At 38.1% G+C, this 12,898-nt stretch overlaps 1 protein-coding gene across 2 annotated transcripts in view; it reads left to right on the forward strand.

The window, feature by feature from the left end:
- The first annotated feature begins 1,580 nt into the window (after window positions 1–1,580).
- Window positions 1,581–12,898, forward strand: part of LOC106083738 (ubiquitin carboxyl-terminal hydrolase 31) — a 111,626-nt gene continuing 100,308 nt past the window's right edge. For both annotated transcript variants that reach the window (XM_013246963.2, XM_013246964.2), the window contains exon 1: window positions 1,581–2,759. In XM_013246963.2, the coding sequence (XP_013102417.2) occupies window positions 1,917–2,759 (843 nt within the window). In that variant the 5' untranslated portion in view covers window positions 1,581–1,916. The remainder of the gene's footprint in view (window positions 2,760–12,898) is intronic.

The raw sequence follows: 12,898 nt of genomic DNA on the forward strand, positions 1-12,898 counted from the left end.
TGGGGCTAGTAAGATTTTTGACAGCAGAGCAAATTTTGACGTTTCATTGGGCAAAGTCCCATGCCAATAATTGTAAATTCATTTGCGTTTTGATAACAAACTTGCGTGCGCCATAACTAAGACTCCCACATTGTGAGCAGACGTCACTAAATTCAAACGACTTATTTGGCATAAAATAAGTAAAATAAATAAAGTAAAAAAAGTATTTTTCTATAGAGGCGTCAATAGTTTGTTTACCTGGCATGAATTTCGTTCATCATTTTCATGTAAACATCCCCATATCATCTCCATTTTCTGGCTTTTTCCTGCATTATTATGTGGCGCGCACATCTTGTTTACTTTTGATTTTTGACAAACGTCAAAATTTGTCAGTGTTAGAAAAAATAGTCGATTAGCACAGCAATATGATTTTTTTCTCACCGGTGTAAAAGACAACCACCACGTAATTTTTACAACTGACCATAGGAGATTGCAATCATTCGACACACGCCATAAAACATGAACTTTTGATTGCAAAGTACTAAATGCTTCGTGGTGAAAAGGTATCAGCACAAGTAGAAAAAGTACCAAAGACTCTCATCCCTGATTCTATCAACGCCCAATAGATGACTCAACATTACAATCGATTTTTCGATTGTTTTAGCTGCAAAAAGATGACTTCGATTTTGTCACACAAAAAAACCGAATAAGCGACTAGTCCAAATTTGAGTTTATGTGGACTTTACATGGCACATCATGCTGCTTTGTGATTGTTGTTGTTGTAGCATTGTGTTATACACTGATGCGGCAGCCCTCGGTACGTTTAACCGGCTGCCATGGGATTGTAATAGCATTGGTAAAAAAAATGAGTGTATACGTCACAAGTACACATAATAGAGCTGGCAAAATATAGACGTCACTATCGATATTTTTTCTGAATATCGGTTGATATTTTCCAATCGGAACTGTGTTGTTTGTGTGTTCTATGGTTCTTAACTATAATACACTCACACAACGAAAACTCGTTGACCGATAGTGCACTTCGCGAGAAAAAATTGTACTCAGCTGTTTACGGTTGTTTTATCAATTCACCCGAAATTTGAAAATAATTCATATTTGTATTTAACTCTTAAATACCTTCCATTAGAATCCCATTTTGTCCCGTTTGGCATACATGGGACTTAATTTTCATATAACCATATTATCCCGTTCGATGCATATGTCCATTTGAGGCATAATTTTGGGGTGGGGCGACTCGCCTGGAATAGACATGTGTTCTACTCAAGTATCTTTCGTTTGAATTTTTTATTATCCCGATCCATTTCGATTTATTTTCTGTGCTTTTTTATTTGTTAAGATTACTTTTGTAACTATTGCAAACATAGCTAAAAAAAAGTCGAAGCAGTCGTCAGCAAAATTCGACTTGAAACTAGATCCATTTAGACTTTTTCGATTTTTTTTCGAATTTTTCGATTTTTTTTCGACTTTTCGATTTTTCTCGATTTATAGACTTTTTTAGTCAATAAAAGTCGACTTCGACTTTTCGATTTTTCATACAATTAAAAAATTCGTTTAATCGATTAGTCGAAAGTTGACTCTCAGATCCCTAATGCGTGCCGTGCTGTAAAAAAAACAAAAAAACGAACGACGGACGGATAGACGGATAGTCTCGTATATTAATATAAAAAAATAATAATAATATAAGCAAGTGTAATAATAGTGTAAATTGGAAAAAAAGAGAGGTGTGAAATCCGGAAGAAGAAGAATATTAGAATTTTGTGTGTGGTGTCTCCTTGCTCGCTCGTTCGCCTGGGAGTATTGAGCGACTCTGTGTTTGTGTTGTTGTATCAAAGAAAAGAGAAATTTACGAATTTGCCAATATTTTTATTTATGCAAAAATTGTGCGATAATTGTTGCTATAGTTTTAAAGTGTAAATATGGTCACCATAAAAGCGACTAAAGCGGAAACCCCAGCTCCTCCGTCAACATCATCATCATCATCAGCAACATCAACATCATCGTGTAGAGCAAAAACCAGTATTGACCCTGTTAAAATGACGGTGCCTGCAGAAGATTCAGTCAACAGAGCGGCGGTAGCCACCCACACTATTTCAGGCAAAGACAATAACACCACCACTAACACCAACACGTCGTCATCGCCGCCGCCTCCAATGGGCGATGATGGCAAAATCAGTGAATTAACAGAGCAAAATGTCAAATTATTGCCGAAGGCCTCACCACCTCCGCAAATAATTATTATTCCCGCTGCAGCCCAACAGCAGCAGGCTTCCACAACAGTCAAGAAAGTTAGGCGTGCATTTTCTATGCCACGAAATCCTTTTCGCTGGTCTCACAAACTAAAGACAAACACGGCCGATAACCTCGCTGAACGCAAGACCGGAAGAGCTCAAGACTCTGGTGGAGGTAGCGGTGGCGGTGGAGTTCTCTCCATAGGCAAATCATATACCTTATCGTCGTGTGTTGGCGGCAACCGTGAAAGGTCTGGTAGTTTTGTATCCCTCAACAGCATTGAGAGAGGGGGCGGAGAAGGCGGCAGTGGTGGTGCGGCTGGCACACATCATACACCGGGTGATGACGCCACCACCTCGAATGGCACAAAGAAACAGCTAAAAGTGAAATCAAGCACGTTGAATGGTGGCAGTACAAATTTGCAAAACTCTTCGCCAGCCATGGTGGGGGCCAACAACACAAATCGTGTCTTTAGACGTTCATCTTTTCGGAAATTCTTAAACCGAATTGCTCAGCATATGACAACCACGGTAAGTGACGAAATGTTATAGCGTAATTTTGCAATGTGATATTGTTGTGTCGGAGCAAGGGTCATCAAATACACGAGCATTTAATACAATCACAAATTGTTTCGACGGAAAATCCATTACCCAACCCACTCATTTGACTTTTCATTAAATATGAGTTATTAGCATTCATATCCTTCACCAAACTAAGTCAACTAATGAAAGTATTAACCCTCCTTGTGGTGGCTAAGGAAATTATTTGTTGCCTTAAGTGATATTCGGAAATTGTTTATGAAATGCCATTACCTCTTCCCTGTCTTCTTCATTTCGATATGGTTGATAAGTAAAAACTGTTTTACAGGTTTCCTTATAACTTTTTTTGGCATTGGAAAGCGGCGAGGCTTTATGGGGCTTCTTAGTCAAATTATTTTCTTAATCTAAAGTTGATGAGAAATTAAAAAAGCAACAAAATCTTCAGGTATACCGATCGCAACATTATAGTCTAGAATAGAAATCAATGGGCCGAAATTCATTTCTTAAAGACGAAGTTTTGGTAGGTGTATATTAAAATTTCGTACAAATACCTATCACATACATACTTGCAGACGTTGTTTTAAGATTTCAAAACGTTTATGTATGAGGTCGGACTATATACAGATGTATAACCATCCCCATATCTGTTGTTATTGTAGTCATAGGTCTATACGGCAGTTATATTCAAATATTGGATATATGTAACTGCTGAGCAGTCTGCTACAAATTTCTTAAAAAGTTGGCTGGGGGGTTTAAATGAGCCCTTTGTGAGCTCAGGACATCAAATTGGGCTATTGGTGTGTATTGTATGAACAGAAATCATATTCAATACGAATCTCAAGGAGTCTAAATCAACTCACTGTATCAAATTTTACCAAAATGGGGTTATAAATGCCATTGATATGGTTCGCTTTTTCCAAGAACATAACCTGAATATTTCAAAATAAGAATTTCTTCCAAATTCAGCTCAAAATCTTGGCCTGAATTACTGCATACGTGAACGAGTAAAACCGTTCGAAATCTCTCTATTGTGAATTAAGTATTTCTCTATTGAAAGGGAGTTTTTGATATTAAAGAACGCAAATTTTTAAATCGATCATGATTTATAAAAAAAAGATATTAAATTGTGTATGAAAGAGTTATAACATCCATTAAATACGAGATTAATTTTAATTCGATACGAAAGCGTTTCCGATCACGTATGCGGTGAATTTGAATTTTTACAGGCGATCCTGACGGACGGAAGGACTTTCGTTAATTTGCAACAATCAAGAAAATATAGAAGAAAAAACATAAAAAGTATACGAATAGAATAGGAAGCAAACGCATATCCCTCAAGCCACCACGCGAGTACTTCCCCGGAGTGACGGCTTATGCTCATTGAAGTATTCATTCGCCTATTATCAATCATTATCACTTCGCCTCTGTGCATGCACGACAATGTGTTGGATACATATGCAAGTTTGCCGATATCGGAGGAGAACCACCTCAGTAGGATGGAAAGCATTCGTTCCTGTAATCCCGGACACGAGCATAGAAGTTGTTCGATCGTCCCCTTCCGGTGGAAAAGTGGGCGACTTCGCGGCCCACCGACTACCGATTATGGCTTCTGTCATCGTACTCATTGATTATGATCAAGAGGCAGAAATTTCCTCGCCCTCTTCTGATCAACAGTTGCCTAAAGTGTTTTGACAATCCGACATTCATCCACAGACTTCCCTCTCCCCACCTCCTGCGCACTGGCCATCTATCTCCTCTACTATGTTCAGTAGTTCGACAAAAGACAAGTGTGCAAGACCAGCCACAGGTTTGCCTGCCGTAGAGGATATCCTCCTTTCATACACATCCGCCCGTTGGTTATCCACAATACCTAGTTTCTACCGACAAACTTGCGAATTTTCCAAGTTTTGGTCAATTCCGTCAAGTCTTCAAAGAAATAGTATATATATATATAATAGTAGAAATAGTAACCTAATGTGGCACATCTTCTGGTTGCCACTGCGACCCATATACACAGCTGCAAACTTAAGTCTACCAGCATGTTGTCCAATCAGACAGTGACCTTTTACGATGGAGACAGTGAGTGAGACTGTTCTACTCACCGAGGGCAAAGTGTTGGACCTCTTTAGGTTTAGATTGTACCATATAATCGTGGATCATTAAAAAACTCAAAATTGTGTCGTTCCTTGACCATCGTGCATTATCTCGAAGAACTAGCTTACATGTCGCCAGAGACATATCTACAGATTCCAATTCCTGTAGAATGTGTAAGGGGGCTACTAGACCGTCAAGCTCATCTGTATTGCAATTACCTGGTATATCTCTGTGGCCCGGCAACCGAAACAATCTTCTATTATAGTTGAGCCATATCGTTGAGTTTCAAAAAAATTTGCAAAAATCTACTATTGGTTAATACTACAGTGATAGGGTACACCCTAAAACTCACATAATCTTCTAATGTGAAGCCATCCATAAAGAAATTTTTGTATCATCTATTACCAGTGATGTTGTAGTTTCTATCGGTTTTATCAGTTACAGCACTTATGATCATATAGCGACACGGAAAATCTGTATTTCACACAGCCTGGAACATCGGGCTATGTATAACGATTAAACGGTGTCGCATGACCAAAGAGAAAGCTCCCTTAGCCTCACAGCAGTGGTCGCAGCAATTTGTCTAGCAACAATGTACAGATGTAGCATTAAATTGAGCTCAACAGCTGGTGGCGTTCTCAAAGCGGCTGTGATGTACAAATGTGTCATCTTTTGAATTCGGCTGAGTATTGAAAAGCAGTATACAGCCGGGGAATGAGACGCGGTTTAAGTCTCCAACTTTTGGCAATGGCAAACAGGCAACAGTTGCTGAACATTCTAATAAGGTACAGCGGCAAGCTTCTCAGATATCGATGAGTGCTGTCCGATTGAAGTTTAAGCTCCTTTTTATAGCATAGTCCGAATGGCGGGCCGCTGTGCGACACCTCTTAGAAGAGAAGTTTTTACATTGCCTAGTACCTCACAAATGTCGCCTGCATTTAGAGGCGATTACCAAATATGATAACTTTTTGGATATTCTCGCCAGGATTCGCACCAAGGCGGTAGCGTCATAAGCGGAAATGCCAACCTCTGCGCTACGGTGGTCTCTCAACCACCGTACTTACGCTTTTAAACTATTCCCAAGACACGCGGTTTAAACCCCCAAGTTTTGCCATTGGCTCTCCTAATGGCAAAAGTTGTCTTTTTCGCGCTTTTCAAAATGTTAGATTTGAAGTTCAATTTCCTTTCAAGCAAAATACCCAGGTATTATGCACCCTCAGTAAAAGGAATATTCTCTCCTCCCAAGGAGACAGTTGCCACAGTGTGTAACTTGTATCTCCTGGTGAAAGGAAAAATGTTCGTCTTAAACGGATCAACGCCTCGCTATAGTCTTGCTTTTGTCCACTTGCTATAGGCTTGCTTTTGTGGAGTAAGGGAATCTTTAGGAATCTTCTTTACAAAATGTTTCAGTTGTTGCGGTACCCACATATTTGCATGTAAAGCATGCATGTCAAGCTTCTGTAGGTCCATACGACCGACGTCCGCGACAACATGGTGATCGTTGTTAATTTAAAGCCGCCTACAGTACTTAAGCAAGAACCGGTGCCGCCCCGCCCCTCACTGGCACTCTCTACTCGATACCGCTGATGTTCAGCTACTAAGAGTTTCAAAATCAAAGCTCTCAATCCCATAGCAGCCGGTTGTATGTTCTGGATTGACCCGATGAAAACTTTTATCGGCAAGGGCTGCCTCCTCAGTGTACAACACACTCCTACAACAACAACAAATTACCACACTATCCCTAACTGTGCCCTGTAGCTCTCAGCTGAGCTTATCACGATGATGATGACACCACATAGAACGTAGCTCAAGGTTCCAACCTGTGTGGTGTTCATAGTTATCCAGTGCCGGGCTCACCAAAATGTAGTACCTTTTAATGTCAATCTTTCATTTTTATAACCACTTCACCCCCCCTATACTAGCCTAGTCATTCCGTTTCCTAGAAATATCAATCTGTTATACCTAATATAATGATGCGTATCTATTTTTGATCGCTTTGCTAAAATGTACACAGATACTTCCTACTGAACATTTGACATGGAGTAATATCTAAAAAGCAGATAATATCAACAACTCCTTGCAATTCTATTTTAGCTTTCACCATTCAATTTATTGATATCATCAACTATTATATCACTTCAAAGTGGAAGGTTAATAGGTCGGTTTGTGAATAAATCAAATAAATAAGACAGTTAATGACAGAATCAAGGAAAATACGAACTTTAGTTTCAAGGATTTGGCCTTATGGCGTTGGTCATTTACAGCAAAACTACTCAACCATTTCCATTTCCCATTCCAATTCATTTTGTTTCTTTTTTTTTTTGGGAAAAAAGTGAAAACCAACAGCAGAACAAGACGACAGCTAGAGTTCAGAGAGAAGAAATGGAAATGTACAACAAAAACACAAAGTGCAACTAGAAAGTGAATCACGCGGTCTGGAAGACATACAAAACAGAAAGAAGAAAGAAAACAAACGAAAGTATTTCATGGAACAAAGAAACACTTACTTAGATGCACTCACTCAACGCTAAAGTCTGTCCCTTGGAGAAGGCAAAGACACAATGGCGACACTTTAATAGAAAAATAATTGCAATCTGTTATGGCAATAATCTGGCTATTTGTTTAGTATTTCCATGTATGGGGCCAGCCAAGCAGATGACTGACCAATGCTCCCAATTTACCGGGTGGTTTTATTTCCATCATTATTAGAGTAACAACTGCCGAGTGGCACAGATAATTTGCAGTTATTGCTGATTGTCATGCAGTTTTAATGGAAGTTAAATTTTTGAAAATATTTCACAATTGTCCGCTGCTTGAATTCACTTCTTGTTTATGATTGCTGTTTTTGTTGGTTTAGTTCGCTTTGTCCAAAGATTGTCTGTAGAAAATGCCAAGCTAAGCATTTATTAACTTAAATAGGTTTTAAATGCTAAAATTTTATATGCTAATCGTTATACGGCGGTTTCTGAAAAGACAAACCTGCAAGAGTGCTCTACTTAAACGTTCATATATACACAATTCAATGGTTTATTTCATAAACAAAGGACTTAAATATGTAAATATACATACATACGTAAGTTAGTAAATTTATAAGAATACAAAGACGTATGCGATAAGACTTTGGTTTTTTTTGGTTCGATTAGACTGAATGTTTTACAATAAGTCGTCTGAGCTGTCATTTATTTGGCCCTTGGGACTTAAGAAATCGGTTTGTAGGAGAGCTATGGATAAAACTGGCCGACTTTGCATTGCCAACCGTCCTAGGTCTATAAAAAATTATTTGTGTACAATTTGAAGTAGAAGAATGGTGGCCTTCAATTAACATTTCAAGGTTTACGAATGAATTGACGTTATTGACGAATTTTTTATACACGTCATCCAATAGATGGCACCGTAGCGCAGAGGTTGGCATCCACCTGTGACGCTGAACGTCACAACGTCTGGCTAGTACATCATAAAAAAATGTTCGGCCGTGGTAGCTATGTAAAAACTTCTCCCCAAAGATGTGTTGAACTGCGCCTCGCCGTTGGGTCTCGACTATAAAAAGGAAGTCACTTAACATTGAGCTTAAACTTGAATGAGAAAGCACCCATTGATACGTGAGAAGTTTGCCCTGTTTCCTAATACTGATGACCAAATTTGCGATTGGCCAAGTGAGGCCTTTAGAGACTCACTTAGACAATTTTAAGTCCATTGTGATACCACAGTAGCGACAGACCAAGGATTCTGGCGGTAATCGAACCCACGACCTCTGCATTGGTAATCCAAGCGCCCTGGAGGGCGCTTTAAATTTTTTCAATAGCATTTCAAAAACATGGTCAAGTTTAATGTGACCGAATATGCAGCGTTGAAATACTCATTAATGACGCCATCGTGCAAACTTTTTTGTACAGTTTTTAAGGACAATTCCTAATTCTTTTATAACTTTTTCCACTGGTATTTATTACTTATCTACTTTTTTTAATATTTTGTTTGAGAAAAATTGTTTCCCTGGTCCACTTCATATATTTTTGGCATATTTATAATCTATTCGTCGTAACACTCACACGTATGCAAATTTGCATTCCATTAAGGATCAAGGTCAAACTTCTCACAGATCAATGAGTGCTGTCCGATGTAAGTTTAATCTCAAACACTTTGATTTGGTGCACTTATGTTATTTTAGGTTGCTATCTTCTTCTTTCGGAGACTTTAGGTTCATTGTATTCGCCCTAGAAGAAGGCGGAACAGAAAAAGACGACGGAGAGAAGCTAAAAGATATTGACCCACGTAAGGTATATGATGGCAGAGAGGACAGAAAAACAAAAACCAACGCACAAGACAAAAAGAAGTGAATTAATCTGACCGGGTAGAAACTCTCAGCTGTGAGGATATGGTCCAGCCAAACAAAGCAGGCCTCTACAGAACTCCAGAAAGGCAAGAGGACAAGAGATTGAGGCGAATCTTGGTACGAATAATGGTGTTCACCAATTATTCTGATTTTTTTTTGCAATTAGGAGGCAGTGACGCAAAATGTGTACGATTGACCCCAGTTTACTTTATTATCAGAAGTGGAGCTCGGGTCAATGCAGAAGTCTACCCCACCCTGTGTCCATCACGACGTCAAAGACCTGACGTTGCAAGAATCATATGGGACCCAGAAGTCAGGCTTCTTTAGACCCAACATAAATGATTTACTCGGTCACAAAGAAGTCTGTGCAGGGAAGGGCTCAATAATTCCATAGGACGATCTGCGCTTATCAGCAGGACGTGGGACGATCAGCGCTTATCAGCAGAACGTAGGACGATCTGGGCTTAGCAGCAATCTATTACTGACCAGCTCGTCTACCGCCTCCTTCCCCGCCTCTTCTTGATGATCTGGTTATACAGCAGAGCCTGAAAGCCATAAGAGTTCGAAAAAACTTCATGCAACTTCTAATCAGTCTCGATTTATCGTAACAGTCTTATCGGGCAGACGCTCCCGACATCGGCTGAATTTTATTTGTTTGCCCAATTTTGTAATTTTAAACCGCATTTAAAATTACAATGGAACTAAACGTTGATATGAGGCAACTCTCTTACAAATATAATACAAAATATTTCAATGTTTTTTGTTTTGTTTTTCAAATACAAATTTAAATAAATTTTTTTCATAATTGAATTCCTACATAAATTAACAAATTAAAGATAGTAAACCAATCAGGTTAGGTTAAAGGACACCCGACTGGCGCCCGCAGTTGCCTATCGCTTCACTCGGAGACCATTGTGATAGTCCTAGAAAGAAATGAAATATGAGAGAGAATGATGAAAGTAGGGGAGGGAAAATTTTGGAAGAGAGAGAGAGAGAGAGAGAGATAAAGGATAAGTCGGCGTAAAAACCGAAAGTCTCTCTGACAGCCACAGCTCCTTACAGAAGTCCAAATGACTCGGGGGTCGAAAGATTGCGGAGAGCTAAGTGAAGTAAATAGGTGTTCACCCATAATTCTATTCCTTCTCCCTGCCATCACAGAGCATTGGCACAGCAGATGCTCGACCGTTTCCAACTCCTCTTCATCTCCACAGACCCTGCCGAAATCCTTCTCGTGTTCGAGCCCATCGCGATGTCAGCGACATGACATCGCAGTGGCCAGTCAGGACTCCTATCAATAATCCAAGGTCAATCAGCCTAGCCGAACTTCACACGCTTTCAGTTGCTCTTGGAAGCAGCTTTCGATATCAATACTAATTTGGGTTCTAAAACAACAAACCTCAGTGCAGAGTCACACAAACGTGTACAATAAACGACTGGGTGCATAAATAAAAACAACATCAAAGGTCATATTTCACTAATCAAGGTTGGCTTTTTTATCTGTGGCTGATAAAAAATAAATCATAACAAATGACTTTGTTTGTAGGGGTCTCTGCTATTCACACCATTATCAAAAACTAATCCATAAAACATGAATTCCTTGAAGGCATTTAATCCTAATAAAACCTCTCGTTTAACACACCACATCAGACATCATGCTGAGCTTTGTTTATGAATTCACAACAGTGATCCCTTTTTATTAATAGTGCTGTTGCACAGCTACTGTAACTGTTGTGTGAATTCATTGTGCTTTGGAACAAAAAATACAAATAAACCTTTCCATAGCAATTTTTTGGCCGAGAAGTATTTTGTTATTACTGTTAAGACATTTTTTAATTCTTTGTTTTGCCTGATTAACTAGATTTGTATTCTAAAAAAAACACCTTAGCTGCTGGATTTAGCAGATTTTTATTATTTGGTAACAAATTTTATGGAAAATGTTGTTAGACGAAGTTTGTGATTAAAATAAAGAAAAAAGTTCCCCAATATTCGAACCACCCTCGTACATATGTGTACCAGAATCTTGCATTTATATTTGATCTTTGATTTCGTGTCTGTTTAAACGAATTTAACTGAATTACAATACAGAAAAATTAAAATCACAATAAACAATTGAAACTGATTGATGACTCCTCTTTGAAACCAGAGAACGAAAGAGTGAGGCAGAGCAAAACGTCTTTATTCTAATATTCAAATTGCAATTAGTGAAATTTAAAACATCTTAAGTAAACGAAATACCTGCAAAGCCTGTCACCTTAATCAACATTATCGCTAAATAATATGTGTCTGTACAAAAAACTCCCTTCGAATATTGAACTCTAAAATGCAATAACAATAAATTAAAATGTAAAAACAAGTTGCAGGTTCATCAATTGCATTATACGAAAATTTTGAAAATAAAAATCAATTGGAATGTAAAGATTCGACTGCCAAAATACCTATCATTATTACCATTAAAATCTTTCTAGGGTTAAAGAGTGAGAAAGTGAATTAATTACCTGTCGTCTTTTCTGTTTCCAAATCAGCCCAAATGGATTTAAATTCGAAAGTTGCAACTTTGTTAAATAACAACTTGTTTGAAATCTCCTCAAATTTCACACAGCATTTCTTGTTTGAATTTTATTTCTGTTTCTATTTGCAATTGCATGGAAAAAGTAATTTCTGATTGGCCCATATAAGAAATTAATAAGCTAATAAAAAATGTTCTCATTGACACTTGTTTTCTCATTTATCTGAGAGACACGTTATTAAATTTGCCAACAAAAACACTAACTCAACCAAGCGACTTTTAAACTTTCATCTGTTTGGAACATGTCATTGCATGTTTCTCATTGAATTTTTAGTTAAAGTTAGGGCGGGGAACGAAGTAAAACAAAATGACACACATCACGCGACTAATGTGTGACTTTAGTCTTTGTTCTTTCTATCCCTTTGTTTCTTATTTTTGTTGTTTCAAATTACTCCTTTTGCTTGTCTTCCTCTTTCTTTATCTTTGACGTAAACAAAACCCAAGAATGTTGAAAATAATAACAAATGTAAGCCAGAGTTGCCGTTTTTAAAAAAGTTTCTATTTGAGCAATTTTATACGTAGAAAATGACTAACTAAAACTTTTATAACTAAAACTTCATACATTGAATTAAAAAAGTTTACCACAATACGGAGAAGAAGAAGAAGTGAGCTGTGTGAAGTTTTGCTAATTCCAACACTTCACACAGCTCACATTTTTTGTGTGATAATATTTTTTTACCCTACACCACATGACGGCGGTATACTGATTTCGTCATTTCGTTTGTAGCACTTCGTTATATTGGTCTGAAACCCAATAATTTATATATACGAGGGTTGTTATATAAGTTTCTGGCCTAGGCAACACCACGTGTTCCCAGGTGCAATCTGCAATCTTTCCATTGGAAAGTTTGACGTTTTCTAGCATAATCGTACTCAGAACAATCATTTGTATTGTTTGTGTTCCAGTGACTTAAATATTTTCATTCGACTGTTTATCAAATTTTTAGGCATGGATCATCAGGACAAGAGTGACAAGATGAACTTAAATCTTGCACACACAATCCGTCAAGGTCGTCCAGAAACGTCCGCTGTACTAGAGAACATTGATGCTGTGCGTGAACTTAGAATGCAAGTTCGTCATGTGACATACCGTTAGATAGAGACATCATTGGACATTTCTTCCACAAGCATACAATCGAT

This window comes from Stomoxys calcitrans, chromosome 5, assembly GCF_963082655.1.
Source record: "Stomoxys calcitrans chromosome 5, idStoCalc2.1, whole genome shotgun sequence".
Taxonomy (NCBI): domain Eukaryota; kingdom Metazoa; phylum Arthropoda; class Insecta; order Diptera; family Muscidae; genus Stomoxys; species Stomoxys calcitrans.